General features: G+C 44.0%; 1 protein-coding gene across 5 annotated transcripts in view; it reads left to right on the forward strand.

The window, feature by feature from the left end:
• Positions 1–22,148, forward strand: part of NRG1 (neuregulin 1) — a gene marked incomplete at its 5' end in the record, with an annotated part of 180,413 nt that overhangs the window by 68,856 nt on the left and 89,409 nt on the right. For 2 of the 5 annotated variants that reach the window (XM_082783720.1, XM_082783721.1), the window contains one exon: positions 9,594–10,224. The exons of the other annotated variants lie outside the window; for them this stretch is intronic. In XM_082783720.1, coding sequence (XP_082639846.1) covers positions 9,594–10,224 — 631 coding nt within the window. Of the gene's footprint in view, positions 1–9,593; positions 10,225–22,148 lie in introns of those variants that run through there. 5 annotated transcript variants of the gene reach the window in all.

A 22,148-nucleotide genomic window follows, 5' to 3' on the forward strand; every position in this document is an offset into this window, starting at 1 on the left:
TGTCTCCTCCTTACAGCCTGTAGGTGCTCGTTGCCATTCCCTACCATTGTAGCCACCTCTCCCACCACAGGCACAGCATGGCTGCTGTGGTGTAGATGAGCACGGGTCTCTTTAGTTGACTTTTTCTCTGACTAGCAATTTGGATGAGCTTGGCTGGGGACATAGAACACAGGGTGACCTCAGCCCTGCCAGCCTGGCCCACCCTTTCAAATACTCTTTCAGAGTAAATGCATTTCTCCTTCTGGCACCCTCAAGAAGAAGGGAAACAAAAGTGTGTCCCCTCCACCCACTTCAATATAGACTTTTTGCCACTTCACAGATTCTGTGGTGAAGCACAGGGGGATAGAGGGTACCCCTGGTAGACATGAACTGTGAATGCACGAAATGCTGCATGAATAAGGCATCCCTCAAATGAAATGATGATTGCTGTGAACTTGGTCTGAGACATCTGTATGTACAAGCAGGCAAACACTCCCATGCGTGCTTTTGTTGTCAGTAGTGGGTATTAGAAGCAAATGAACTCTGTAGCAAAGGGTCTATTTACTTGCCCTGCTCTGCACTGCTGTGAGCTTTGAAGACAGGTTTTTTTGCTCTGTCACTGCCTCCTGTGCTCCATTCCTCAATTGCCCAATGCCTTGTGGAACGGGGTGTTTCTAAAACATCACTACTGCTCTTGCACCGCTCAGCAGCAGTGGCCACCATTGCCCTGTACTGTGCATGTCAGTGTGTTAAAGGCAAGCAAGTTTTGATGAACCTGTTTTACTCTGGGTTTATTCAGTGCCTGAAGCAGCGCAAAGTCTGCTCTGTGGCTTTGAATGGCATCAGTGAAATGATTATATAAATTGATGTGTTATATTATTTGGAGCAGTTTTGTCCTCTTGCATTTGACAAGACCCAACCTGATGCAGGAACATTAAAGCCCAATGTATTTGAGTAACTTCCTTATACCACTTCATTTTATTTTATTTTTATTTCTGAAAGGTGGGAAGTTTGCTTTTGTGCCAGACCGTACATAACACAAACAGTGCCTGGGTGCAAGAGTGAGAAAGATGAGACAAGGAAGCATCTTAAAATTCAGGCTGGGGTTTGCATTCAAAACAGCCGTGTAATAAAAACATATTTGATTAGCCTACCAAAAACTTATGACTAGACATAAAATCTCCTTTGTCATACCTATTTGAATTCTTCTTAATTATTTGCTGGAAATTGACAACATTTTCCAGCCAATGCCAAAGGAGTGATTCATGCTTTCTATGGCTTTCTGAATGCACTATGAAAGAATATTAAATATTAACTGGCCTTGATGATGCTAGGATTCTGAGGCATGATGAGAGCTGTCATTTTTATTATTGTTGGAATTTTTGCAGTTATAAATGCTGAGTTGCTTTTATATTTTAAACAGCATACATCTCATTTCTACTACCTTATCTTGAACAAAATCACACTACATGTACATATCAAAATGACCAGAGCTGAACCAAGAAGTGTAACTGAATAAGGTTCTTTATTAGGATAAGGCAGATTAGATTCATTGTTTAAAGGTATTTGCAGAAGGCTGCTAAGCAAACCAGTATAACATTTTCTGCAGGCAAAATTCTGAAGCTTGCAGATTATGAATGTGTAACTATATTGTAAAACACGCTTTACAAATCTAAGCCAGTAATATGTCAGTGGGTTATCATTAACATCTATTTATTTAATGATACAAAAATCCTTTCATGTAGTGTTCTGGCTGCATGTCCTTGACTTCTTTCTTTTTGTTTTCTTAGGAGTGAAACTATTAAATATAAGCTGGTGATTTACTTTATAAAAAAGTCCATATGTAGTTGAAATACTGAAAACAACACTTAAAGTGAAGTGAAGTTTGATACATTAAAGGTTTAAACAGCAGCAGCTGGGAATATATGCAAGTGCAAAAATAATTATGAAAAACTGAAAACTGAAAGGTGTAATAAATAGAACCAAGATTTTTCTGAATAATGGGTATCTTGTTAAGATCTCCAAAGAACTTCTGCCTGTGTTAAGCCTTGGCTCAGAAAGGGACTTAGGTCATGTTTTCACTATGCAGTCTTTGATAAGAAGATCTGATCAAGGAATTTCTGTCTTCTGGAGCCTGGTCAAACCCCGCATCTTCTAACCTACAGTTGTGTTTATGGGACCAGGCTGGGGAGCAGTTGGTGAGCTTACCCACTGCTTTTAAACAAACAAACAAAATAGAAATGCAAAAGAAAAAAAAAAAAAGTCTTTTTTGTGACTGTTTTTAGGTCAAAAATCAGTTTTATGATCCAGCTGAGAGCCTGGCCACATGAACAGTGTTACTGAATCAGCACAGGTGACAGAAAAGAGGTAGCAAAACAAAGAAAAGGCAGGGAAAATGATGATTTCACTGCTAAACCGTGTTTATCATGAAACCACAGCACTAGGCTCCAAAATACCTTTTCAGTTCCTGAATTAGGCTCCGATTCAAAAAGGCACTTAGATATATGATCTAACCCATCTCTAATCAGGAAGGCATTTCACCACTTGTTTAACTCCATGCATGTTTAAGTACTTCATTAACCAGGGATCAATGGTGGTGGGATAATTCCTTGATTCAGAGCTTTTGGGACCTTTGCTCAGATTTTCTGTGTCCAGTGACTCCCTTAGAAGCAGGGGACTGCGGAAGTGAAAACACTCATTGCTGTGGCAAAGGAACATAGGCTGTAGGCTGGCCTGTGAAAAGCTGTGTCTGTACCAAGTAGCAGTATTGCCACAGTCCAGCCAACACCCAGAAGGAATTTGCTCTGTCTCTGAATACAGTTGGCCAGGTAGAGGCCAACAAATGCATTTGACCACTCAGGTACTGAGGTGGGTGGGAGTTAGTGAGCAAGCCTGATCCCTGTAGTTGTAATGCTGTCTCTGCCAGACTGTGAGACTAGGAGACTCCAGTGGTGGGCTTAGTGTGGTGCTCGATCTGAAGGAAATAGAAAGCTGCACAGGTCTCCCAGCTGAGAGCATTACAGGTCTTTGTGTTACTTAAATGTTCCCTTACCACAGAGCAGGGTTAATTATCATTAGCATGACCAGTGGCCTTTCTCATCCTAGTTTATGCAACTGAGCAGAGGCTGGGCAAATGAGTCGGTGCCATTGACAAAAACCTCTGACATTCGTGATTTGATGCTCGATTTCTGTGCCTCGGTGCCACAACCTCTGCTTCTGATTAGGATGAAAGAAACTCAGTGTCTCAAATTTCACGTGAAGATGAAAAGACTCAGAAAACCTTTTGGTTCCCCTGAAATAACAGCCCGTTTTATGGCAGTTTTCAGTTTCAATTACTGGCTTCAGCTATTTAAAGTATAAACATCCTCTTGAAAAGCCCATTGTAGTTCTGTTGTTTTTTTCAAATCACTGTTTTTGTAAGCCACAGTTATACTTACATAAAAAAAAAAAGTTCCTGGTGTAAATGTCTGGTGTAAATGTGCATGTGTGGTGTCAATAGAGGAAGTTCTACCACAAAGGCAACATAATCGCTCTCTAAAAACAACTTTTCAAAAGCACTGAAGTTTGTATTCCATGCTTCAGACATTTCCAAGAAACATTTCTGACACACCTACATGGGCACTGGAATAATTCCAGCACATTTGTTTTGGCCTGAAGGTATGAAGATGGTTTGGATATGGCCTCTTCATGTCCCTGTCTCCTCTGTTGGCTGAGGGCAGGAGGTCTACCCACAGCAGGCCTCATATCAGATCAATTAAGAACACTAATTATTCTGCTGACATTGATGTATTTACCCTCGCGTCTAAGCCTGGGTTCTGTATTTGTCGTGCTCTTGTTTTCCCTCAGTTTCTTATGGGCTTGGCATCTCTTCTCCTCAGTCACATATGGCTGCAAATGACTATAACATTAAAATAATAATAATAATAATAATAAAGGTGCAAAAGGTGGTGGGAATGGGGAAAGACATGCAAAGAGCAATGTCACATGTATCATGTTTGCTTTCCGCCAGGTGAAAAAGGAGTTCTGCATGTGTGCAAACAATAGCCTGTCCCATTTTAACATTTGCAGTTCCAGTGACAAGACCAGTAGAGAAGCAAAATGAAGTTTTCTCTTTATGTCATTTGAACTGAGAGATGGAAATTTTAGTAAAGGGTTTTGGAAGGACTCAAAGGGAGAGAGTGCTGGCATCAGCCCAAGGGAGATGGATTAAGAAGGGGAGATTGGTGAAGCACTGAAAGGAGAAATAAATGGATCTTTTGCACCAAGTGTCATAGCCAGCTCTTCCCACACCATGACTGCTGGCAGTGATGCTCCTTATTGGACCTGCCTGCTTGCTTTGGGTCACCCCTCCATCTTTAAATAGTGCACTTATTTAATTTGGAGAAAGTGCCTGCAATCAATAAAAAGAGATCCTTTTATCTGCCTCATCAATCTCTTATTAATGAACATGCACTTTTTTTCTTTTTAACTTCTTGGTTACGGTGCTTTTAATTTCTCAATGTATGGGGAAAAAAATGGAGTGCAATCGAACACATGATGGAGCATTTGATGCCACATATTGCTGCTTGTGTCTTTCTGAAGAACTGACATGGTCTTACAGAAAAGTAATGGTCTGGGGGGAGATTATTCGTCCTGCACAGCTGTGTGGTCCTCTGAGCATCCTTTTTTAAGCTGTGATCCAGCAGACATGCGAACAGCACATAACCACCTGTGAAGGTAGTTACTTCCCTAGTGTCCCTGTAGCTGCAAGAACAGAGATAATTCTTAGAGAATGCTTGTTGTGGATTACACACACTTCATTTAAAGCAGTTGGATATTTGAAATCCAATGGTTTCCATGAGAATGAATTGCCAGGCCAAATTTCTGAAACCTTCAGCAGATTTGGGTGTGCTTTCAGCATGACTAAGAGGTCAGTGGAGCGCAGGATATTGTCAGTTGTGGTTATGTATCTACTTATGCTTCACTCACATGTTTGTGGCTGGCCAGAGATAGAGGTCCTCTTTAGTGTGGTAATACATCGTCTACCTCCTTTTAGGACCTGTAAAACTGGAGAAACAGATATAGCTTGTTCATCCTTATTTCAGGCTGGAGGTTAATGCTTTGTGTTTCTTCTTGAGTCTTTTGGGAATGGAAAATAGCAAAAATAACGCTCAGTTCTTTACAGAAACACTCCACAGAATGAAATTACAGTTTTGTAAGCCTGCGTGTTTCAACCTGTCACTTACACATGGCAAGAGTCCAAATTCCAGTCACACATTAGCTTCATTAGACTAGAATCACACCACTTTTTCCTGTAAACCAAGGGGATCCAAGCCACATAATAATCAGAAACACGTCTTTGCATAAGGACCTAACAGGCAAGTAATTTTCTTCCTTATCTTTCCATACTGGCCACCAATGGGCTACTGTAGTAAAATTTTGTTACCTACAGGCCCACGCTCCTTGTTTTCCTCTAGGTCTCCCTTTCTATTAACCAGTTGCAGGCTGTTTCCAGGGCACTCATCTCCTCAGCCCGGGCCATAACCCACGGCATGCCAGTGCTAGTGTGGCACTACAGAAATGCAAAAGGCCAAGTAGTGCAGCTGCCAGATGGGATTTCCACCTTGCTTTGGGGCAGGGGCGGGAAAGACCCCATCGACAAGCACACCTTCATTTCATGCATGTATCTGCAGAGACAGAGACAGAGCCCGCCGGCCCTTGCCGCAGCCAGGGCGCGCAGGGCAGCGCGCTCCCTTGTCGGTACGGAGCGCGGGGTTGCATTTTTTGCCCAAAAAACCCCGAGAGGAGCCATCCCCGCGCCGTATCGGGTTGCAGCATCCCGTGCCGGCTGTCCAGGCCCTGCCCAGGGCCACCTGCGAAGCGGTGCCCGGGAGGCATCCCAGCCGGTGATTCAGCATCGCCTCCCTCTCTGGCGCAGGGAGCAGGGTGCCGCCCTGCTCCCTGCGCCCAGAGCCCGCGGCTGGGGGGCGAGGCGGCTCCGCAGGCTCCCCGGGGGGCAGGTGAGGAAGAGGAGGAGGAGGAGGAGAAAGAAGAGGCGGAGGTCTGAGAGGAGCTGGCGGCGCGGTGCCGGAACGGGCATCCTGCGCGCCAGGTCCGGAGGTGCCGCGGGGGAAGGGAGGTGCGGCAGGGGAGGGCACTGCAGCCGGGAAGGGAGCCAGATCCCCGCCGAGATGCTGCGGCCGCCGAGGAGGCGGGGAGGGCTGCGGGGGGGCTGCGGCTGGACGGTGGCGGGGAGCGTGGAAAAGCTGGGAAAAGGGGGGGCACCGCACCCCCGGCGCTCTGTGTCTGAGTCCGGCCGCGGCCCTGCACGCAGGGGAGCCCCTGGAGGTGTCCCCCGGTGTCCGTGCGGTGTCCCTGTGGGGGACACAGCGCCCGCAGGGGCGGCAGCAATAAGCCCGGTAATAAGCCGTCTGTCTGTCCAGCTGCGTGGCTTTAAACTGGTTGCTTTAAACTTCTCGGCAACCCGAGCAGGGAAGCTGCGAGATCTCCACGTGCGTTTATTTCCCTTCGCCTCGGCGCCGGGAAAATGTGAGCAAAGCAGAAAGGTGCTTCTAAAAAGGGTGGTCAAATGCGGGTAGGCTGGAGAGAGCAGTGAATGCTACAGAAGATTAAACGCAGGTAGCTTGCCTAAAAGGCTGGTGCTGGAGAGATGTGGACCTGGTGGTGGGATGGACGTAGCAGAAAGCGCAGCTCAGAGCAGTGTCATCAGGAAAAGTGTCTCACTGGAAGTAGGTAGGTTAAAAAATTAGACATGAATAAAGATGGCAAGACATTTTTAAACACTTGTGTCAAATACTCAGATGCTGCAGTCTCTCATCTGTGCAATGAAGAGAATATTCCCAGCTGGTTCTCAACTTTGAAGAGCAAAGCTTCACACCTGAGAAGCAACTTGTGTGTGCGAAAGCGCGTGTTTTTTCCAGATTTACCACTCAGTCTAAGAAAGGATGTTATCTTTCCCTAGACACATTGCCTATTTGTACCCAGAGACCGTCACAGTTGTCACAACGATGCTATGATGTTCCCCCTTCTATAGTTGTTATGTTGTTACTGCTGTTTGAAACACGTTTGGAGATACTTGAAAGAGCCTGCACTCGTGCAGAATATTGTCAGCTAAGTAGCGCTTGTGCTTTGTAATAAGAGGAGCCATGCACATAACTATGCGATGCAAGCTGTTCCTTTCGAGGTTACTGATCACATCATTAACCTGAGGACCAGACACTTCGGTGGTATTGTAGACTAGATTGTATCATGATTTATCTTTTTACATTCTTCCAGAGAGTGTTATCACTGGCTGTGCTTTAAGGTAAATTCTCCAGGCACTTGAATGTAGCATCATGATTACTTCAGTTGGCTACCACAGTCTCACAGGAAGCTCTGTGATCAGACATCCATCAATTAGTCCTTGACAGGAGAGTCTGTGGAAACACTATGGGAATCATTGAGATTTTGATAAACCTTTTTTAATGCAAATATTGCTAATGTTCCCATGGAGATCTCTGTGAATGGGGAGTATTGTGAATTATGCTTGAGGAAGACAGAAGAGATAGGTAGAGACAGGTGCCTTTTTGGTCACTATGAAAAATATATAACTGCAAATGAAATTCCCTTTTGGATTCCTGACTAAAGTACCAGCAAAAAAAAAATAAGTTCAGGACAATTTGAAGTACTTAATTCTTTGTTTCCTTATGCAACCTGCAAACATTTACACTAAGGAGGAAGGGGGATTCACACTGCCAAATCTTTGATGCAAATGTTTTCACAAAGTCCAAGGTACTGTAAATTGCATTAAAAGCCCCTCTCCTCTTATATTAAATATGTCTGTATTGTCACAGACGTGCACTTTTCTGTACGGTAGGATTGGGGATAGGGCTGATTCTGATCTTTATTAACTGGTCTGTTCATTTACACTGCGTTACACTGCACTGGTGGGAATGGGACTAAGTGCTAGATATTGGTGGAGGTGAGGAATGACAGGCAAACATAAGAACAAAATGGAAGCCTCGTTAATAATAAAATTCTTTGATTTTTTTTTTGTTTGTTTTTTTTTACTCTGAGGGAGAGTGAGGACATATTTTAGCAGCATTAGCAGCATGCCAGCTCTTCAGGAAAATGTTAAGGAGTTGGCATTAGTGTGAAGGTTTTGTTTTTTTGGTTTTGGATGGTTTTGGAAGGGAGTTTGGAAAATGCGAAATATTAAAAAAAAAAAAAAAAAGAAAGTTGTTGTCTACAAATTAAATGTAAATTTTTCAGACGTGGGAATGAGTTGTTTGTGTTGGGCTGGGAGTTTTTTTATTGTGTTAGACTCAAGGTGCATCCCAGCATTATTCTCAGTGAATCAAACTTACTCAGAGGCTTGTAGAGAAAAGCTCTCTCTAGGTGTTAGGCAGGGGGAAGCTGCTGCTGGAAAGCGGGCTTCCCCCTGGGAGAGATCGGGTGTCAGACTCGGCGAGCCCAGTCCAGCCCAAGGCGCTCCCACCTACACCCCGTCCTCTCCCGGCTTTGGGAGACCGTGCCACCGGTGTCTGTCTGTCTGTCTGTCTGTCTCCTCTGACCGCGCTCCGGCGGCGAAGAGGGAGCGGGCGGCAGCGCGCAACTCCTGCCTGCTCCATCCCTTTGATTTGATGGCCTTTATTCTTCCTAATTGGATAAAATAGGAAGTCACTGACAGTCCTGCGTTGCTGGGTGCACTGATTTCCCTCAGACCAGCCCTGCAGAGGGCGGGGGGTGGGGAAGGGGAGGAAGGAGTGAGCCTGTACATCAGAGAAACAGGCTGCAAAGGGGGCTGGGGGAGCGGGGCGGGTGGGGGAGAGAGAAGGAGGAAAGTGAATGAGCGCTCAAGAAGGACAAAGAGGGAGGGGAGAGAAAGGGAGTTACCATCGCCTTGGCATCTCTCTTCCTTTCAAACCTCTGTGTAATGATATTGTTTGCAGTGATGCTCAGACAGCGAGCACCTGCTGCTCTGTAATGATTCAGCCTCTTTCAGCCGCCGCTGTAACGCGACAGGATGCTGCTGCTACTGTCACTTCTGCCGCTGCCGCTGTTGTTACAGATTTTGCTTTTGCTCCTTCTACCGCATGACAATTGTTTTCCTCGCCTAAGCAGATACCAGCCTCAGATGCTCAAGGTGAGAGTCTTGCCTTTCGCTCTGGGCTATTGGTTCACTTAATCTGGTCAATTTGTTTGCTCGTTCGTGGTTTTCTTTCTCTCCACCCTCCTTCCCCCCGTTTTGTTTTGTCGTGCTTGCTTTCGGGGGGACGTTCTCTCCCTCCCTCAGAAGAGCTGGAATTGCTTGAGAGGCGTTTGAGGAATTATAAAAGTGGCCAGGAGTCGGGAGCGCAGTAATCGCAGAGCTGCTCTTGCTTCAGAGAGGCAGCGAGAGCGGCAGAGGGCTCGGGGCGGGGGGCAGGGAGGCCTCATTTTCCCCCCGTGCATCCCTCCTCTCTCAGTTTGGATGGTGTTGCCGGGCTCGGACCTTTTGTTGCCTCCTGCTCTGTGATTTTTGCAGAGTGCTGTGAATATTTCTACCGTCTCTTTTTGTCTGTGTCTCACAGTAATGGACTGTGGTAGAGTTAAGGCCTTTTGGAGGTGAGCTGTGTGAGAACTGATGCTTAAACATGTCTGAAGTAGCCGCCGACACTTTCCCCAGCCCCTCAGCTCAGCTGAGCCCTGATGCATCCCTCGACGGGCTCCCGGCTGAGGAGAACATGCCGGGGCCCCACAGAGAGGACCAGAGGGTCCAGGGGGTAGCAGGCCTTGCCGCGACCTGCTGTGTGTGCCTGGAGGCAGAGCGACTCAAGGGCTGCCTCAACTCCGAAAAGATCTGCATCGCCCCTATCCTGGCGTGCCTGCTCAGCCTCTGCCTCTGCATTGCTGGCCTCAAGTGGGTCTTTGTGGACAAGATTTTTGAGTATGACTCTCCTACCCACCTTGACCCCGGGAGGATAGGACAAGACCCAAAGAGCACTGTGGATCCTACAGCTCTGTCTGCCTGGGTGCCTTCGGAGGTGTATGCCTCACCCTTTCCCGTACCTAGCCCTGAGAGCAAGGCTGAAGTGACAGTGCAAACTGACAGCTCGCTCGCGCCCTCCAAGCCCTTCTTCCTCCAGCCTTCTCTCTACAACCGCATCCTAGATGTTGGGTTGTTGTCCTCTGCCGCACCTTCGCTGTCACCATCTGCCCTGGAGCCTACCACCGCATCCCAGGCGCAAGCAACAGAAACCAATCTCCAAACTGCTCCAAAACTTTGTAAGTAGAAGCTATGTGTTTCTTCTTTGTTTTCCCTTACACACACACAAATAAATAAATAAAAGGGTTCCTAACTGCTCTGCAGCTGTTGTGAATGAGGGCATGTGACTGTGATGCGCTAAGACGGGTACAGCATCTCTGAGGAGAGCACTTCAGGGCCTCTGAACTTTTATGAGGCATGCAGGGCAATGGACGGGGCTTTGTTTTGGACATTTGTAAAGAGCCAGTACCACCCTTTTCTCTGCATCCACCTGTGGGGAAGCACGTGATCTACTTCAAGGGTTTATCTAATAGCTATTCTGTGTGGTCTGCCAGGCTATTTCTCTCACAAATTTGGTTTGTGTCCTCTGCTGGGTCTTCAATGTGTGCTCATTTTCTTTGCCTTGCCTGCAGAGCACTTCTGTTACCTCCTTCCTGAAGTCTGTTGCTGGCATACATCCCTGTCATCCTCCTGAAGCAGTCAGGGAGAACAGTGGGAAAGAGCGACAGTGTATTTAAAGCAGTTAGAGACTGGGAAATTATTAATTTAGCAGTTAGCTTGTGATCTTTCCCTTTCTTTTAAGAGCATAGCACTATTTCTCTGCATCTGTCCTCTCCTCTAGGAGCTGATTCTTGTTGAACCTGAGATATTTCCTCATTGACTTCTGTGGGGCATTTCAGGAAAGTATTCTTGTCCGTGCCAAGGCAGGAGGAAGCAGTTTCCAAATTAGTCTTTGTTCATCCTTAAAGCAAAAAATATCCAGGGTACCTGCATTATTTTCTCAGTAGCAATCATAAAGCGTCAGAAAACCACATTGCTGAAGTGTAATTTCTTTGATATTATAATTTGTTTGATACCCATCAAATCTGGAGGAGATGAAGCCAGCAGTTCCTGAGCTGTGTAAAACTGTGCTACACCAGTAAAAGAAAAGGCAGTGTGCCATTGCACCAAGAGCACGGGGCTGAGGTTTCCTTCAGAAAGCTGCAATGATCAGAACAAGCAATTTCCTTGCAAATTGCCTAACAGGACCCCATCTCATATTTCTCCCTTGTGCCTTCCCTATAATGCCGCAGGATGTCCACCCTGTAGGTGTTACATACTGGATCTCAGTCCTGAAGTTACCAGAAGTTCACTATTGAGTTTAGCCCCACCAAGACCAGATTCAGTATAGATATGTATAAATTGGATTAGACATGGCATTTTGGGGCCAATCCCTTTTGCTAGAGAAAAAGAGCACGATTAGAGTGATTTCAGTGGAGGTCCTTCCAGCTGAAAATTGGTCCTGGACAGCTAACTAGGAAAACGATTCCAGAATCACTGAAAATTTAGGTATTCCTGTAGAATCCCTGCAGACTTTTGCTTAGATAACAGGTGACAATGGGATATTGGATTAACAGCAATTTATCTGACGGAAAGAGTCTGATAGGGAAATATTGCTGTGCAGCTAAGTGACAGGGCTTTGTCTATGGGAAGTAAGACATTATTTGAATTATTGGGTCACTTCACTACCTTTGCAGGTATACAAAGTTATAGTAAGTTATTTATTTATTTATTTATTTATTGATGATGCAGAAAATCTCTTTTGTAGTGCTGATATTTTAAGGGGTACCGAAGATGCGACAGCTCTTTTTACTCTATGTAGTTGACCAGGGAACACCATCTAGTCAAAATGGCCTCTTTGCTGTGTGTGGGAGAAATGACCAAAAGCTAGTTATGTCAGAGCAACCTTCACCCTTTTGAATTTCCACATGTGAGGCAAGCCTTTCTCAATAACCTGGTAATCTCATTCTGAAGTAAATGAACGGCAAAATAAAAAAAAAAAAGAGATTCTTTAGAGCAGTTACCAGCAAAAAGCTGTTATCTGTTTTCAGATCTGCTCACATCTGGGAAGTAAACGGTTGTCCAGAAATTAGGTGGTTGGGTTGTTGGTATTTTTTTTTTTTCTTTAACTCTCACCTTGATGTTCTTAACAGAAATGTGTTTTAAGGTGTCATAGACTTCCAGATAGGCACAGACTGAAAGGAGAGGAAGAACTGGCAGCAGGTCAAGCTCAGGTTGCTCCGAGTGAGAAGGTTGTGTAGCTAGCAATTATTCTAACCATGGCACGTAATCCTGGATGTGGCAAGGGGCTGCAGTTCCCTGCAGCTGTAAGAAAATATAGCTGGAAAAGTGCACTGTGGAAGATCTGCCTAAGAATTCAAGGAAGCATGAAAAGAACTTTTTGGACAGCTCTAAAAGCACTGTCTTGGGGTTTTTGAAACAGCTGCATTTCAAACATGTCGTTCTGCTTTATGTAGAGCAAGATTTGTTGGAGAGGTTGACAGATTGCATCAGTGATAACTTTTTTTTTTTTATGAATGCCTTTGACAGCTATAAAATTCTCAAAGAGATGGCTTGGAAAGTAGCATCTGTAAATTGGATTGTCCCTTCTTTGCCTCTCAGTGTCCTTTTTTCTGTTCCAGGCAGAGTGAGGTAACTTGTTCCCAGAAACCCCCTTTTATGCTGATAATATTTTCTCTTTCAGTGTAGAACTTAAAAAGAACTGACACATCGCATATTCTGTGGTATTTTTTCTGAATCAGGCCCTTCCGTGAGTTTCCAAGTCCTTTTCTCTTCTTCTCCTCTCTTATTCTGTCTTACTCAGCATATTCCCCTTAAAGCTGTATCCTTCAAGGTCATCGTCTGTTGAGAGCTAATTGATTCTTCTTTTTCCTGGAGCCTGGGAGAGAAAGCAGAAGAGAGACAATCCTAGTAATTGTGTCTGGTGCATTAGATTCAAGACTGGTCTCCCTCCTATTACCATATTTTACCCTTTATCAATACCGAAAAAATCTCTTCCTTTGTGGTTAGTTTCCATCTTATATCATGGCTCTTTTGCCGAAACAGAAGGAAAGGTGAATATTTTAAATCATCCCCATATTTAGGGACCGTGTGAATCTTAGCACAATTACACCCAAGAAGGTTTCATTACATGTGGGATATAATATTACTCACTAGCCTACAGTCTCCCTCACTCTATGAAGGCATGGAAATTGCAGAAATGCTAACACAGTTCAGCAGCTATATTCTACTTCTTCTTCAGTCATCACCATTAAATACAATTCCACCGTTTACCCAGCTGAGTAACAGACTCATTTTGATAGTACTGTCCAACCTGTGTTTTCATGATAACTACATCCATACATCTGCAAACAAAATACTCACCTCTTTACAGATTTTCCCATTGCCTTTTCTTTCCATGTAAGTGGATTTCCCCCTAAACAAATTCAGCTTTTAAACAATTTGGAGAGGAGAACATTGACTGGACATGGCACTTCAGGCACACCAGGGAGCTGTGAATACAAGCACCCAGCAGCAGAAGCAACTTATTTCATGGCTGATACCACATGCAGCTTCTCACGACAGTCCCAAAGCCCCACTGGCAGCCCTGGCAAGGGCATGCAGCACTCCCGTATTTTGCCTGTGCTTTGAAGTAGAGGTGCACAAGCCTTGGGCTGCTCCTGCACTCTTCTTGCTTTGGGCTTCCTGGCCCCCTTGAGATGTAGTGGGCTGATGGGCTAGCTGCATGTCCATCTCCCAGCCTCTGTCTGTGCCCACCAAGCTGCGCTGGCCATAACACACAGACGTGTGTGGATGCTTAGCTCTGTGCACACACCTCAAGGCAGGCAGGGCTGCTAGGCACAGACAGTCACTTGCTGGGATGGAGAACAGCTTCATCCCCCCTCACCAGTTTGGAAAATTAGGTGAATGAGAGAGAAAGCACCACCACACACTGCTGTTAACTACCCCTCCCTGGGACCACTCCCATTTCCCATTTCTGACTTCTGCGGCCTTTTCAGGTGTCCTTTTCTCAGCAAAAGCTGCTGTTTTCTTATTCTCTGTAAAAGTGCTAAAAGAAGACTGGTAGTAGGCATTTACCTGGAAATGATCTGGACTGCCTTCAAAAGTAATCCAGGCACAGTAGCTGAATTTCTAATGCCATTTTAGAGTTAGGGATGGGAAAAAGTTAAAAGAAAACTAGCCTAACACATGGTTTGGTATCATACAGTAAATGCTTCTTGCAGTTCTCGCTGCCTCTTTCACCTCCACTTGTTCTTTCCCAGTTCTGCATTTGATGTCCTTTCTCCTGTAGACAGTGATTTGCAAAGGTCTGTATTTTATCTCTGTGGCAGGCTGGAGGGAGCCTTCCCTCCAGGTACAGTTGCTGCAGCCTGGGGGAAGGTTCTGATTTATGGACAGTGAGAGTTTGCTCCTAGCAGCATCAGATGCGTTTTTTGTTTGTTTGTTTGTTTGTTTGTTTGTTTTTTGAAAAAAGCCTAATTTTGGCCCATGCTCTGCAGTTCAAAGCCCCACTACAATGCTGTAGGATTGACTCTGTGCCTGGCAGCCTCTGACAGTGTCAAGGTCAGGGATGTGTCAGAGAGCTGCAGGGGGGGAGAGTGGATGATGCAGCACAGGCTGTGTAGCAGCTTTCCCTATCCTCACTGTTATTATGCAGGGCAGCACTGCCAAATAGACTGCTTTTCTCCCAAAGCTTGAAGATGCAGGAGGAGAATATCTTAAAGAAAATGTTTTTCCATTTGTGATACCATGTTGGAGTTGATTAGCCTCAGACACCTAGCCTAAGTGCTTACATTAGAAAGCTAAGCTGCCTTCAGCGTCCTAGTCAGCATCAAGGAAGAGACCTCTCCCAGGGTGGTTACCAGAGTGAGACTAGCAGGAGTAACTCTTTCCCCAGTTAAGTGCTGGCAGTTCTTGTAGTTCAGCTTCTAAGTGTCTGCTGCACAATGCAAAAGCCAGGACTTTTCTCTGACACTTGTCCTGTGAATTAACATCTTGTCACAAGAAAATTCTAATTAATCGTGGTTAAGATACCACACAAGTTCTGAGCCTAACTAGAGCATAATAAAGAGATGCTGATCTCCATTAACAAGCAGCAATAAAGCAAGTTCCAATGCACTGAGCCAGCCCAGATTTTTTTTTTTTTTTCCTAAAACACTCTTTTCTGGCTTCCCAGAGGTCTTGGTGGCTTATAGATGTATTTACTTGCAGTAATACTCAGAGTTAAGTGCTGTTGGGACTGATGGGGTCAGATGCATAAGATGTTGCAAATTTCAGGGAGTTCAGGTCAACTAAGCCTTCTGAAGTGGTAAATGAGGTGTGCACATTTTCTCTCCCCAGCCCAGTTCATCACACTGCCTACACTGTCTACAAAAAGCTCTCAACAAGCACACACTTTGGTCAGATCAATCTCTTTTTTTTTTTTTTTTTTTAATCACCCCCTTTTTTAAGAATGATTGCTTACACAAAAAAAAAAAAAAAAAAAAAAAAAAAAAAAAAAAAAAGGTTTTCTTCTATTTAACATGCAGAGGCCTGAACTGATCAGTCCTTCTTTTCGTTCTCTTTGAAAACACCCCCAAAATCATGGCTTTCGAAACTACCTTGTGAATGAGGTGTTTTCTTTCATGCACAAATATCATGTGCAGATCATGATGGATAAAATGTTCTGAAGTAATTTCTGTTAGTAATAGTATGAATTTGTGAATATTAGCTTCCACTTGCATGTCTTTTTAAAAGCTGCATTTTACTTTGCAAACTCCACTGAGAATATCTTATGTGTTCGTGCTACGTGGAAATTCAGCGTTGCCTTCTTCCTCATTTAAACACATAGGCATATGTGAGTATAAATAATACAATAGGTACATGAAGTATATGGCCATTGCTTCTTTATTAAAAATGACACTTTGAACTGTACTGCATTGTAAGTTTCTAAGTAAAACTGATTACAAATTGATGCCATTAAAAAATAAAATACAGACACAGGGTTTGAATTTTCACTGCAGGGGACTGAAATTATCATATTTCAGTATCTATTGTACTTGTAAGTGAAGTGCTTGATTTCCTGTTCATGCACTGCAAACACACCCAGCTGCCCACCTCAGATTTGCAGTGTCTCACCTTCAGATGCAGAGAAACCTCGGGGAACTTTCTCAGCATCAGATGAGAAGGCAGAATTTGGCTCGCTGGAGGCTAAGCAGCAGGTTAATTGTGATGCAGAGCTGAAACAATATAAATGAGCATTTTCATCATTTGCAGTCTTGCTAATGGAAATGCAATAGATTTGCTGCAGAAATCCAACTCAGAATCAATAGCAATGCAATGAGGCAGCTGGTTCGGGGAGAGCACATGTGATGCCAATCTACTGCAGACAGTACCTGGGCAGAAACTGCTCTGGCTCTGCATTAGGAAAGGGCAGACAGCCCTAGAAGATGCCACAGCAGGTGATGAGAGACTTCTGATAGGAAAAAGCAGGCTTTACCTAGGATTGGGCAGTGTTAAGAGGTAAGGTTTTCTGTGATTGAGGGAAGATAATTGTTTTCTTTGAGAAATTCAGACTACTTTGAAAAGAAAGATGTCTTTTTTTTGTTACAAGGTACTAAGTGAAGCAAAGAAGAGAGTCATTGTGCTTAGGGTCATGTTCAGAGCACATGAAATCAGGCAGGACAGTGCCTCTTGGAGACAGATAGACGCATTTGGACTATCTCCTGTTAAGGGCTCCTGCCCTCTTGCTCCCCAGACAGACTGCGGAGATGAGCAGGCTCTGTCTTTATGTAGATTGCTTTATGGCAGTCACACTGGCTACCCTTACTATTTATACTGCAGGCAGCCCAGCATTCTGGAGAGTGAGCACTGCGAATGTGAATCAGATCTTGCTCTTTCACCTTAAGATGTTTTGAGAAGGCCCAAACTCAGTAGGAGGTACACATTAAACTCAAAACCCTGAGCATGACTGTTGTTCAGAAATTAGAGAGCTTTTGAAAGCAGCAAGGGAGAAGTACCTATGGTTTGTTTTGGGGTGATGTAAGGCTGATATGGCTGCTTATTTACAGCCTGTCCTTTCTCATCCTGTCTCCTGTTCCCCCACCCCCCAGCCCCAATTCCCAGTAGAGACTTAGTCACGAAGACAGAAGGAATGGTTTTAGCCGGAGAAAGATAGGCAGAAACAAATCCACTGGGACAAGGCTGGCTACCCCTCAAGGCTGCCCTAAGCTAAACCAGCGGCAGGGTCCATCCTGCTCTGGACAAGTGTTGGGATTGCGGCACCCATCTATTACCTTTGCTCCTGCATAGTTTTATGATGAAAGTCTCATTCTAATACAGATCTTCTCACTGAGCATATTCAGCTTTTCCACATATGCCTTCACTGCCCCCCTCCCCCATTTTTTCTTTTTTATATCTGTGCTTCATCCTGGAACTTGCTGGCAGTGCATTCTCATAACTCAGACAGCTTTTTATTTTGGCAATGAATATTGCTTCAGTTTTTGAGATGAAAGGAAATCAATACTGGGTTGGTAGTCACATGGCGCAGGGGGGAGTATATGAAGCTATGATCTTCAGCATGATTCGTGACATTGTTCAGTATTTCTATGGAATTCCTGAAAGAGATTTGAATTTTACATTTTTAACAGTCAATTAATTCATGTGATTAGACAGATCAAAGGAGGAAAAAAAGGAGTATCAAGCTTGTTCCACAGCCTTTCTCTATGAAGAAAAAAAAAAAGACTCTATGCTCATAAAAGACAACCCGAGTCTTCTAAGGTGGTAACTGGAAGTCAGTGTAAAGCTTCTGGAACTGGATGTCAAGAAGAAAAGCTTATGCTTTGCACTGTACTAAATTAATTTGGGCAATGAAATTAGTTTTTCAACTTGAACAAAATTGTCTGAATTCTCACTGGCATTAAGATTTTGTGGGTGGTAGCTCTGTAAAATCTAGCAGAGCATTGGAATGCTCTGGTCCATCACAGATGATAGATGATAGACAGACTACATGACACAGAGAATCTTCATAAGGTTTCTTCCAGACCTGCAGCAGTTGTGGTATCAAAACTGATAGCAAGACACTGTCTGCCTTTTCCCTTATTCCATCATCTCTTTTAAACAGGACCACCTACATTGACTTCGAAAATATGTGTTTGTATTCCAGATATTCATTCTTTTACACTTTTCCCACCTAAATTAAAAAGCTCCTCCAAGATGTGCATTTCCCCTCACAGAGGTGATTATACATTGCAATAATCCAAGTCTTTTTGACAAGACAGGCAGGCTGAGCTCCATAATTCACCCCATAGAGGGAATTGTTTTCAGTCCTTGAATTTTTTCAGCCCCCTTCACGCTTTCTTAGTTTTCAGATAAATAGAGCTATAATTTTGATATGATACTTGCACACCGGCTAGTTCAAAATCCCAAGAAAGGAAAATAAAAACTGTTCGGTTTCTCAGTCATTGTTCAGAAACACCCAGAATGCATGAACTAGCACCAGTGTCAGTTTAATATTTTAAGCAGTAAATAAGTAATGATGTCCAGTCAAAGCAGAAGAACCATGTATCAAAAATTCAGGGGCCCTCCCTATCCTGATTCTTGAGCTGTCCTCAGGGTCATGTGGTGCTTCTTGCTGGGGTGCAACAACAATCTTAATGGACAGTCAAGCGAATAAAAGACCAAAATTGCCCTTCTTTGTCAATGCTACATGTTTTTTAGAAGAACTTCCACCTTTCTCGTTCCCCTGCTGGTTCTGTCGTGCTCTGAAGGATGCCCCCAGCAAAGATTTTTGGATGAACAGGAGCTCAAGTGTTTTACATGTAACTGCGCAAACTCCACCAGTTGCTTGACTTGTGCTCATGTTTTCAAAGACTTCTCCTTCTGTGCCTGCTGACACTTCTTGCACTGTTGGCCCAAGAAAAATTGCAGCAGCATGCTCATAATTTAGTTTACTGTCTCAGCTCTTCCAATGTTTGCTTTTCCACAAGTGATAGCATCTTCAGAACATGGGTGTGTGGGAGAGTAGGATTTTGGTGTTTGTGCATTGCTCCTGCCTACCCAGCTTCAGGACAGATCTATGATTGCATTTCTTCTCACATTTTTGTCCCATTATGGGTCTGCTGCATGGTCTCAGCCTGGCAGCGTTGCGTGGTGCCCAGGATTCTCATATCATTGCACGACATGGGAATTCAGGAGCATGATCCTATCAAAAAAAAGTCATAATAACTGATAGTTTCAAGATCCTTTTGTATTTTCAAGATAGCACTTCTTGGGCTGTGGGGATACCCAGCCGGACAGTTACCAGTGTGGAAGTAATACTGCCCTGGTAAGGGAGACATGTGTTGAGGTGAAAGAGACAACTGTAGGGGAATGGAAGAATGATCATTTCTGTAGCTAGGCTGAGCTGGTAGGGGAACAAACTAGTGTCCCTGAATATGCTGTTAGGTTTTTAGGAAGTTAAGAGCGTGGGATAAGAGGGATGACTAAAGGCTTCCTGCTGTATTGATGCAGGGGCTTGGAGAGGCTTTAAGTCATACAGGCAACAGAGGAACATTATCAAGTAGCCAGAAAAGTGCAGGGAAACTGGGAAGAAGCAGTTATATATACAAAGTACAGGCAAGCAGAGGATGCCTGACACTTTCTTAACTGGAAGAAAGCAGAAAAACCTGTTCCCTAATGCCACAGATAGCTGTCTGGGACCTTACAGGAAGTCTGGAAACAGTTTCTCCCACTGCTTAGGGGCTGGACTATGAATGCAATCACCCATTTTTAGGCCATCCTGTGCTTCTCAGGGAACCTCTGCAAGGATGATCCTCTCACCACCCATCCATGCTAACTATAGGCTCCTCACCAATGCTGAAGTTCAGGGACCCTTGCACCTTATTTTCCCCAGCTTCCCTGAGAGCTGGAGCTGCTCTACTCTGCCTGTGCACAGAGCAGTGTGGCTCTGTGTCACTGAATTCCCTCCTGTCGCTTTGTGCGAAAACCATTGGTGCACAGCAGCTATTGCCTTATGGAGGTTTATCAGCCCATCCTGCTTTTCTGAAGACTTTGATTTAGCATTAGAGTTAACAGATTTTGAAGGTTATCAGTAACAATTTTTGCAAACTCCTTCAGCTATGTAATTTTCATGACATACCGCTCTGTGTGTATTCTGTTTGTGAGCACATAAAGGCTGTGTTTCAGGATCAAACAGCCAATCAATGCACACAGTCTGTTTTTCAGAGTCAGTTAACAGAAAAATACCCCAGAATTCCCCCCATGCTCTACAAAACAGCATATAGCCACTAAAGCTGACATGTATGCTGGCATTGATCGTGCAAAGATTCGAGAACATGGCTAGCAAATGCTCTGTTGCTTGCTATCTCCAAGCTTTTGAATTCACCCTACAATAGAGATTAATGGACATCCCTCAGATAAGTAGCTTTTCAAGCAACCCTGTAATTTTCCTAATTGTTGCTAATTGACTGTTTAGTGTTTGCAGTTTTTTCCTTCTCCAAATTTGGAGAGAGGATTAAAAAGACATGTTCTGTGAGCGTACACAGATAACTGGTTACGAGCCCAGGAAGCAGATTTACTAGCTGTGAATCAGCGGAAGTATCAATTCCCTTAAGCCACTTAGCCAGGCAGAAGATGGCAGGGGAGGGGAACATGATAGCGTGGGGGGTGCTGAAGACAAAGAAAATAGAAGAATATTCTGACATGTCCTGAACAGGACTGAGATCCACCAAATGTGGCATGTCAGTATGCCAGCATTCAAAGAAGGGTTTGGTATCTAAATTGTTTTGCCCCTAAGAGTTATTTAGCAGGTTCCTCATGTTGCAGACTGGTATGTGTTTATGCTCTGCTCGTGCATTTTTAGGTCAGAAAATATCTACAATGTCTTCTCTGGGCTGTTACTGATAATTTCAGAATTCTCATTTATTTTAACAAGTGGGTTTACTGGCACTGCTGTTCGATGTTAACTTAAACTTCATTTATACATTAGTTTTCATATTTCTCTATTTTGCAAATGGGTGGTGATGCCACAATGACAAAAAGTCCCTGATAATTAATCCAAAATGATGACTTAACAGAAACACTGAGAATGTTTTTTAGAAACACAGCTTGTACATATTGTGCAAGTCATGTAAATCCTACACTTGCAGAGAACGACTTAAAAATGTCAGTCAACAAAGAAGGATCGGGCAAATGATGCTACCATGAATTGTGTATACCCATAGGTCATATCAAAAGAGAAGCTTCTGTGTATTCAGATATGCCAAGGAAACACCTCATCATGTGAGAGTGAACTGAAAATAGATTACTCAAGGTAGAAATTAACCACGTATTTTGAAGAAAAAGCCAGCTCAACTGCTGGCATTTTTTATCAGGGGGTTAACTGACCCGAATCAATCACACAGTAAGACCACATGTCCCAGCCATTACTGCCACCAACAGCACCATGTTTGCTTGCTACCCCCAAGGTAAGCAGTTCATATCTCAATCTCAACAGGAAAGAAGCTTTAGTAAATTTAAACCCCACCCTCTGATGACTGTGGTGTATCCACCCTCTGGTGAATATAAATTTCTTCATCTTTGCAATAAATATTTGAAACAGCTCCTTACCTCCCTGCTAATTCTATTTTTTCCCTGAAAACTGGTGGGGAGTCCAGCCTCACTGATCTTTGTTTCATTTTGTGTTGAGTTCAGGAGCTGCTCTGTTCCCTTCCAGTTCAGCTTGACCGCTCTGTGATTCAGTGTAAAAATAGAAGAAACCTTGGAATGATCACTTGAAATATAATATGATTCTGCTTTAAATTCTGCTAGCTTAAAGAGCCATTATGTCCTGTTCTTGTGGGGACCCTGTAAAGTGAACATCCTTAAAACACAGGAAGACTATAGCAGAAGGATCACAAACCCACTGATATCTGTGCAACTGTGAGAGGTTGTGGGGGTGCTCACTTGCTAATAGAGTTTTTAACGTTGTCAGTTATTTACTTCCCACGTGTGATCTAAACCTCAATCTTTCTTGTTCTTCACTCTCTTGCAGCACTAGTGATCTGCCCTTTTCTTTGCTTAGGAAGCCTTCGTGCTGCTTGGCATTCTCAGCAGACTTGGACCGAGAGATCTGCTCCCGAAGGCA

The sequence above is a fragment of the Aythya marila genome, assembly GCF_965140915.1.
Source record: "Aythya marila genome assembly, chromosome: Z".
Classification (NCBI taxonomy): Eukaryota; Metazoa; Chordata; class Aves; order Anseriformes; family Anatidae; genus Aythya; species Aythya marila.